At 47.4% G+C, this 8,677-nt stretch overlaps 1 protein-coding gene across 8 annotated transcripts in view; it reads right to left on the bottom strand.

Moving 5' to 3' along the window:
- The window catches only part of SIK3 (SIK family kinase 3), a 242,828-nt gene that overhangs the window by 12,194 nt on the left and 221,957 nt on the right, over positions 1-8,677 (bottom strand). For 5 of the 8 annotated variants that reach the window (XM_032285432.1, XM_032285431.1, XM_032285433.1 and 2 more), the window contains 6 exons: positions 8,031-8,181; positions 6,593-6,718; positions 6,231-6,316; positions 5,660-5,769; positions 3,968-4,307; positions 2,514-3,409 (listed from right to left, as the gene is read on the bottom strand). In XM_032285432.1, coding sequence (XP_032141323.1) covers positions 2,514-3,409; positions 3,968-4,307; positions 5,660-5,769; positions 6,231-6,316; positions 6,593-6,718; positions 8,031-8,181 — 1,709 coding nt within the window. The remainder of the gene's footprint in view (positions 1-2,513; positions 3,410-3,967; positions 4,308-5,659; positions 5,770-6,230; positions 6,317-6,592; positions 6,719-8,030; positions 8,182-8,677) is intronic. The other 3 variants (XM_032285435.1, XM_032285437.1, XM_032285436.1) reach the window with 1 other exon arrangement.

Genomic DNA, 8,677 nt, shown 5'->3' with positions numbered 1-8,677 from the left:
TTTCTCTTGCTTCTCCTCTAGATCCAAATGGCAAACCTCCTTCATCCATCAGGACCCAACCCACATCCACGTGTTGCTGGAAACGACCTCATTCCTTGGGTTTGAACTAATCTCTCCCTTCTCCGGTACGCCCACAGCACTTGCACCAACAGTGGGTACTCAACAGACGAGCGTGCCTGCCAAGGAAGGGCTCCTCCGACAATCAGGGGACAATGGGGAATTGTGCTCTCCAGCCGTTCTACGCGTAGAAGTCACACAGGAAGGAAGGTAAAGAGAAACTAGGGAAAATAATTTTTGAAGAAAAACATTTCAGAAAGTATTGAAAGTGCACGGTAACCCAGGTGGGGGCAGGGGTGGAGGGCGGAGGCACTTTGCTGCAGCTGAGCTCCTTCCTCAGTGCCCTGCACACTCGGTGAGCATCTCTTGTGTCAATGACAGCTAGTGTGAGTACTCTTAGGTTCAGCTGCCACTCACTAGCTCTTGACCTTGGGGACAAGTTACTTAATCTCTGTGTCTCCACTGTTTCACTGGTAAATGGGAATAAGAGTTGGTTATTCTAGGGTTGTAGTGAGGATTAAATGAATCCATATATGAACAGCATTTGGTGCCTGGCACATGGGGAGCACAATAGAAGTGTGAGCTCATCTCCTTTTCATGCCAAGTATAGTGTGTTTATCTGCTAGAAGTGTCCATTTGCAGGGGAATCTTTTTCACAGCATTCCCATACCATCATCCCACCTCTGTTAAAAAGCTCCCAGGCTGCTAAGGCAGCCTATTCTGGAGAGTTCTTATAAGGGTTTTCCACAGGGAGTTGAAATTTGCTGCAACTTCTATCTTGATCTTAGTTCTGCCCTATAATATGAACTCAGAAAAATCTAATCTCTTCTTCCATCTAACAAGTGTGATATTTCTTAGTTTTTCCCTCCCAATCCTAAAAACCATCACTCCACCTACTACCTGATTCTGAAAGCTCCCACCCTTCTATGTCCGCTGAGACTACAGCAGCCACAGGTGAACACAATACATCTCACTGGCGCCAACCTCTGAGCTGCATGACAACCATCTGTTAAAAACGTCGGGATTTAATTGGCATTTGAGGTAACAATTTCCTCCCTAAGAGTGTAGAATGAGTACAACCTGACACCACCAAGTCTTCTTCACAGACACTGCTTTACAGCAAGGTCTTCTCTACTGCTCTGTGCTGCAGGAGCTAACTCCCCTTAGAGCTGAGTTTTCAGCATTTGACTTTAAAGGACAGGGCAGGAGATGCAGGTAATTCCAGGGAGGGAGGGATGGAAGACACTGCTCAGTCTCAGGGTTGTACAGTTTACGGATCAATTGCTTTTTATTCCCTTGGATGGCAGGTGAGGGGTGGTAAATTGCAGGATTCTGGGTTTTTTTTTTCTTTTTTTTCAAGACAGAGTCTCACTCTGTCACCCAGGCTAGAGTGCAATGGTGGTCTCCGCTCACTGCCACCTCTGCCTCCCGGGTTCAAGTGATTCTCCTGCCTCAGCCTCCTGAGAAGCTGGGATTACAGGCATGTGCCACCACACCCAGCTAATTTTTGTATTTTTAGTAGAGACGGGGTTTCACTATGATGACAAAGCTGATCTTAAACTCCTGACCTCGTGATCCACCCGCCTCAGCCTCCCAAAGTGCTGGGATTACAGGTGTGAGCCACTGCGCCCGGCCCACAAGATTCCTGGTTTTGTCTAGGATGAATGCTATGATGCCAATGGAACTATATTTTCCAAGTATAACTTACTGAGTATAATCCTAATCTCCTTCAGAACGAGAATGAACATACTCATTAATTATAAAGTGGCACAAAATCAAACCACATGGGGCCCCTTATGACACTGTAATATTCTGCATTTAGCTCACTAATAAAATGACCAAAGTATAACACCTCACATTTATGCACTAAAACCATACATTTCAGATGATCTGAATGTGCTTCTTTCTCTCTCTCACAAACAGTATGTAAAAACAAACACATATATATATGTTTTCATCCCCACAATTCTCTGTAAGGAACCACTGTTCCTCCAGTACCTTCTTCACGGATGAGGAAAATCAGAATCGGAGAGTTTAAATGACGAAGTTATCGTATTTATGACAGCAGCCAGAGCAGAATTCAGGTGCTTTGACTCTTGTTCCAGCACTATTTACTCTACATTGTGTTTGGCTGACTTTTTTCTATTACAGAAGTTAAGTTAGCTCTTTTGGTGGCAGACAAGACTTTCTGGATTCCAAGGAACTGTGGTATGAATGAGGGAAACAGATCATCTAAGTGCTGATTCTGTATCATTGTCCTCTGTGTTTGAAAATGGACCCCTCACCCACACCAACACCCACTTCCTATATGCTTCTCCCCAGGAAGGTCCTGAAGCTCTTCTCAGAAATTCTTTTTTTGTTAGGAAGACAGAATACGAACTGAAAAACGGTAACATTACTGAGTCAGCTGATGAGGGCAGACTGGTCCAGGACTTTCACTGTGAGGAGACACTTACCTCTGCTGGGCACCTTATTTTTACTGAATGCAGCAGTCGGCTGATGTCCATAGGGATGTATCCCCAATTCCTGGGTGTGACTCACAGTTCCTAGCAAAGATTCGGGGTCCCCAGGTACACCGGTACTCAAGAGCAGAGGGCTGTCATGGCAACCTTTGGTCAATGTACTTGAACTCTTACTGTCTGGGAAGCTGTCCTTGGCCCCCTCACACGAGCAGTCCTCCTCCATGCTCTCTGAATGCATCAGTGCCGGCTGATGAGCATACCCATGGGGCGGGGTAGCTGAGGAAGCCTGTGAGATACATTCTTGTGCCCTGATTTGTAGCAGATGCTGGGGGCTGGTGTGATGGTGGTAAGAGTCAGCATTTTGATAAGATAAAGCCTGGCGCTCTGTCATGCTCTGTCCCCCAAGGCTGGGAGCCAGACTCCCCGCATCCCCTTGGTTCATGTGCCTGAACAGTTCCTGGTATTCTTGCTGTTGCTGCTGCTGCTGCTGTTGCTGCTGCCGTTGTTGTTGCTGCTGCCTTTTAATGAGCTGTGCAAACTCTGCTGGGGGCAGCCGGATGTCCGAGTGTCCGGTGAGCGAATGCCGTGGAGAGAGCAGTCCTTGAAGGATGTGGGGAACCTGCTGGTGTCTTGTATAGTCTGGCGGCGTGGGGGACAGCAGGGCCTGCTGTAGTGCCGATGTGGTATAGTGTGGCGGCTGCTGATGTGCACTGGGAGGGAAGGTGGGGAATTGGTCAAGTGGAGGGACTTTCAGGGCTTGGGTTGGAGAGAACCCCACTCCTGTTGAAGGGCTGTAGCTGCTGGGGGAACCCCGGGACTGGTCCGAAAACAGATGGGGGTGTAAATGCGCCTGGTCGTAGTTAGCAGGGGAGAACCGATTCACGTTCAAGCTGCAGACACAAAAGGGAGTGAGTACCAGCCATCCACGTAACAAGTACTAGACGCCCCAGGGAACAGCTCCTCCTCCTCCTCAGTAGGGAGCACCCACTGGCACAGACAGCTGTGGTGCAACAGGGAAATGGCAGATGTACGTATTGTTCCTGCTTATTCCATTATTGGCTTGTCCAGTAACCTCCAAGGGACTAAGGGCACTGCGTGAGTAATAGATCTAGCTCACCTTGAAGGAAACAACTTCAAGATGCTCCCTTCAAGAAAAGGGGAACTGGCATTTTTATACACTCTTCTAATTGGCTATTTTCTTCTTTGTAAGCAAATAATAAGGTAGTTTTCTCATCTTCCACCTCAGTCTCTTTAGAATTTTAACCCTGCGTCAATAAAAAGCTGACAAGTTCATCCCAAACTCACCATCCTGATTTTATAAAGGGTGAAACAAGAGCACAGCCTAATCAGACCCATTCTCCTTCCTCCTTTTCTCTCACCCTGCTAAGGGGCTTCCTCCCACCTGGATCCCCATGCATAGATGGCTGGGTGAAGTTAGGTGGTCTTACCTGTGAGCCTCTGCACTGTCAGCACTCAGCTGCTTGGACAAGGGACGGTGCCCGTAGCTGAAGGTGGCCATCAGGTTGGTACGGTGCTGCATCTGCATCTGACTGGCACTGGGGCTGATGGAGATGCCCCGCCCACTGGATCCTGCAGCGGTGCCTGGCATGTTGCTGAGCATGTCAACAGGCTCTTGTACTTGGATGGTGACCTGCTGTGACTGGGCAGACTGCTGCATGCCCAGGCAGGTTAGTGCCACGTTGGGAGGAGAGGGACAGTTCTCCGGCTGCTGCTGGAAGATTGCACTGCGGGAAGGTAAGCCTTGAAACTGGGAGGGAGATGCAGCACCTGGAGAGAAAGGAATCTCAGAGTGACTAAGTGCCCAGGTCACCAGCCAGCCAGGAGTAATGAGAGCCGATGAGGATACTCAAACCACATACCAGCTAGAACAGTGCTTCTCAAACTTCAGTGTGCCTAAGACAAGTCTGGAGAACTCATTAAACAGAAGATTCCTGGGCCCGATCGACATAATCCTGTTTCATACTCTGATTTGGTAGATCAGGGTGGGCCCCCAAGAATTTGTGTTTCCAATCAGCTCCCTTTTCTAAAACCTGGTCCATGGATTATACTTTGGGTAACTCAGATCTAGGCAGCGCTTCTTGAACTTTCGCATGCACACAAATGGACTGGCATCTGGTTAAAAATGCACACTCCAATTAAGCAGGTCTGGAATACAACCTGAGATCTTACTTTTTCTGCCAATGTTGGTGGCTGGGGGACTCCACTTTAAGTGCCCAAAGGCCAATTCAGACTCTTCTCAAGGATGCTAGGGAGGCTGACAAGGAACGTAGCTTGGGGAGTGTCACTCCAGAGATCCTCAGATGGTTGACCTCTGAAGACTCACACTGTCACGGTACAAGTTTATACACCCACAAGAGAGGGGTGGGCCCACATGCATAGTGGACAGCTAAACGGAGGCATGACTATAAGGAAGATTCTGGCAGCTGCTTTTTATTTGGCAGGGCTGGAGATTTGATTAAAAATATTAATAATAGTTAACATTTATTGAAAACCATCTTGTGCCAGATCAGTTATGGTACAGCATGTACCATAATTATCCTCAGTTGACATTTGAGAAGTGATATGGGTTGGCTCTGTGTACCCACCCAAATCTCATCTTGTAGTCCCCAGGTGTTGAGGGAGGGACCTGGTGGCAGGTGACTAGATCATGGGGGTGGTTTCCCCCATGCTGTTCTCATGATAGTGAGGGACTTCTCATGAGATCTGGTCATTTGCTAAGTGTCTGGCACTTTCCCCTACGCAATCTCTCTCCTGCCACTGTGTAAGACATGCCTTGCTTCTCCTTCTGCCATCATTGTAAGTTTCTTGAAGCCTCCCCAGCCACGTGGAACTATGAGTCAAGTAAACCTCTTTCCTTTATAAATTACCAAGTCTCAGTCAGTTCTTCATAGCAATGTGAAAACGGACTAATTCAAAAGTCAAGTTAACTTAGCCAAGGGTTTACAGCTAAGAAATTGGTGGAACCAGGATGCAAAACGAAGCAGCTCGGCTCTACGGCCCATACCCCTGAATACTATGATATTCTGCCTTTCAAATGGTTTGTGGTGCTCAAAACTGAGACCATCATTTTTTCCCATGTGGCATATAATGAACTGTTTAGTCTGAACCTCTCCACTCACCGTGAGGCTGGATCATGGTACTGGTCATGGGGGGAGGACTATTACTGGGCTGCCTGAAGAGATGGTTGTTGGGGTGGTTGGGGGGTGGGCTTGAAGGCTGAATCCTTAACCTTAAAAATAACAAAAGAGATACATAAAGAAGCTTCCTAAGGTGACAGTACAATCTTAAGTTTCAGCCATACGGCATATATAAGTGGAAATTTTTTTTTTATTTTGATAAGGCTTCATGTTAGAAAAATATACATAAGCCATCCACCACAGTCATTTAAAACCTATCCCCACCTCATTTGACTAGACTTCTCGGCCAAAATGGCAGCGAAGTCACTGTGGGCCTGTGTCTGGCCTCCTGTATTAGGTATCAGATTACTTTGCTCATGGAGCTAGGAAAATGAAGTGGCACAGGAAGTTGGGATTCCAAGAAGGGTCCTGAAATTTACACTAGTTTATCTTCTTTTCAAATAGATTCTTGCAAAATGAATGCTCAAGTAAGTCCATATCTCCCAGTGAGTCAGGCCAAGGGTACCATGCTATTGAGACAATGGCTTAGGCACAACGCAAAATGATTCATTACCTCTGGAGCTGGTGGGTGAGGAGGGCTGGCTGATTTTCACATGCAGCCTGAAGAGGTGGAGATGGCTGAGGAGGACAGATAGAGTCCTAAAACGTATATGGGGAAAGGAAAAAAAATTATTGCGAGCTTGAAGATTACTCAGAGCTATTCTCAGGAAGGGAAGGAACAGAAAGAACTATGTGTGTCTCAGATTTATGCTTTTGTTGTTCACCAGAAGGTCTGATTACCTTTACTCAAACATGTCAACCATAAACAGAACTCAAATCCACTTTGCCCTGAGTGGTCTCCTCCAAAATGCACAGGCAAATCAGCCTGAAAGCAAACTCCAAACAAGTTGGAGACAGCAAAGAGTGAGGGCCTACTTGAATTTGTTGCTGGAGAATTTGATGGTGCTGCTCCTGCTGGTATAACATATGCTGCTGCTGGGTCTTCTCCAGGGTTCTTTCATCAATCTGCCCCCCGTACATCTTCTGCAGCTGCTCACACTCCTGAAGGGAAAGTAGTTAATACAGATAGGATGTAGCCAGGCCCACCCCATGCAGTGATCTCAGCAGGTGCAGATCTGCCCCCACGGTCTCATGGGCAGAAAGAACCGCAAGAGAACAGTGTCCTTGATGAGCAATTGACTCATTTATATAGGTATCTGGTGCACTAAATATATTCACACCCTGTTCTGTATGAATGAATGGAAAACATCAAGGATGGCCTCTGTATGAGTAAAGATGTCCAATGTGAAATCTGTGTACAAAGCACATGCCACTGGAAACTTGGTCATCACGAAGGCAGAAAGGAAGCTGGCTCTTTATAGAATCTTTATAGTACAGAAACATATAGAGGTATGTTTCCTTCCTTTGAAAGTGCCATTCCATACCACCTGAGAGGATGCAGGTGGTAACAATGTACAGTGAGTTTAAGCAAGACCCAGTGCCCTAAATCATGAGTGGAGTGCCAGGGTTGCACGTTGACTCACGCCTGTAATCCTAGTACTTTGGGAGTCCAAGGCAGGTGGATCACTTGAGGTCAGAAATTCGAGACACAGCCTGGCCAACGTAGTGAAACCCCATCTCTAATAAAAATACAAAAATTAGCCAGTGTGGTGGCGCACACCTGTGGTCCCAGCTACCTGAAAAGCTGAGGCAGGAGAATTGCTAGAACCCAGGAGGTGGAGGTTGCAGTGAGCCGAGATTGCGCCACTGCACTCCAGCATGGGAGACAGAGTGAGAAGTATGTTCTCTGGTGCTTCCCACAGAAACCCAAGGCCAGAAATTCCTTTCCAATGAACTACAGACAGTAGAGAAATTTATTCCCTTCATAGGGGGAGCAAGTTTGATCCTAGGGAGGGCTGTACATAACACAAAGTAAATAAAGTGCGCTGGAAAGCTATACTTTCTTTTTCTTTTAAAAGAAAAAGTCTGGCTCTGTCACCAGGCTGGAGTGCAGGGGTGCAATCTTGGCTCACTACAACCTCCACCTCCCAGGTTCAAGTGATCCTCCCACCTTAGCCTCCCGAGCAGATGGGACTATGCTAATTTTTAATTTTTTTGTGGAGAAGGGGTTTGCCATGATGCCTAGGCTGGTCTAGAACTCCCGGGCTCAAGCAATTCTCCCATTTTGGCCTCCCAAAGTGCTGGGACTACAGGTGGGATCCACTGCATCTGGCCCAAAAAGCTATACTTTTTAACCTATAAAACTGCAATGTTGCTGATATAAAAGGGGGTACGTTTACCACCCCAGTCCTCCTGCAGTCCTGGCCTCTGTCACCCATGCTCCTCCAGGGATGCCTGCCACCTCTTCCATTACCTGCTGCAACTGTTTGATGCTGCTGCTGTTGCCCATTTTTTCCAGGTGAGCTTTGAAGGCCTGGATGCTCGCAGCCCCATCTGAGAACCGGCGCACAGGGGAGAAACGCTCCGTAGGGAGGTGCAGAGTGTTGGAGTCCTTGTAGGTAGAGCTGAATACATGGGAAGAGAAGGTTAGAGGCTAGGACTCAGGGGCTTTGACCAAATCACACAGGGACTGCTGTTCCAGACGAACTTAAAGATGACTGGCTGCCCGGGTGGCCCTGCATATTATGCCACTTCCATGCCATTTCCAGACATTGGTCATTTGTCTAGCCTGCTTCCCTTTAGAGGGCTGCAGGTGAACATCTTCCAACTCTACTTACCTTCAGTTGGCTTACTTTCCAAGCCTGGTAAGGTCCTGAGATCAAGTACATTTGGTTCTTATAAAAATACTAGACCAGAGAGGCTAGAAGTGATGGCTCACGTCTGTGATCCCAGCACTTTGGGAGGCCAAGGTGGGCAGATCATGAGGTCAAGAGATCGAGACCATCCTGGCCAACATGGTGAAACCCCGTCTCTACTAAAAATAAAAAAAAAAATTAGCCAGGCGTGGTAGCACGCGCCTGTAGTCCCAGCTACTTGGGAGGCTAAGGTGGAAGAATCGCT

This window comes from Sapajus apella, unplaced genomic scaffold (genome assembly GCF_009761245.1).
Source record: "Sapajus apella isolate SASKATOON/1434 unplaced genomic scaffold, GSC_monkey_1.0 scaffold16, whole genome shotgun sequence".
In the NCBI taxonomy this organism is placed as follows: domain Eukaryota; kingdom Metazoa; phylum Chordata; class Mammalia; order Primates; family Cebidae; genus Sapajus; species Sapajus apella.
This window is presented reverse-complemented; position numbering and strand designations above follow the sequence as displayed.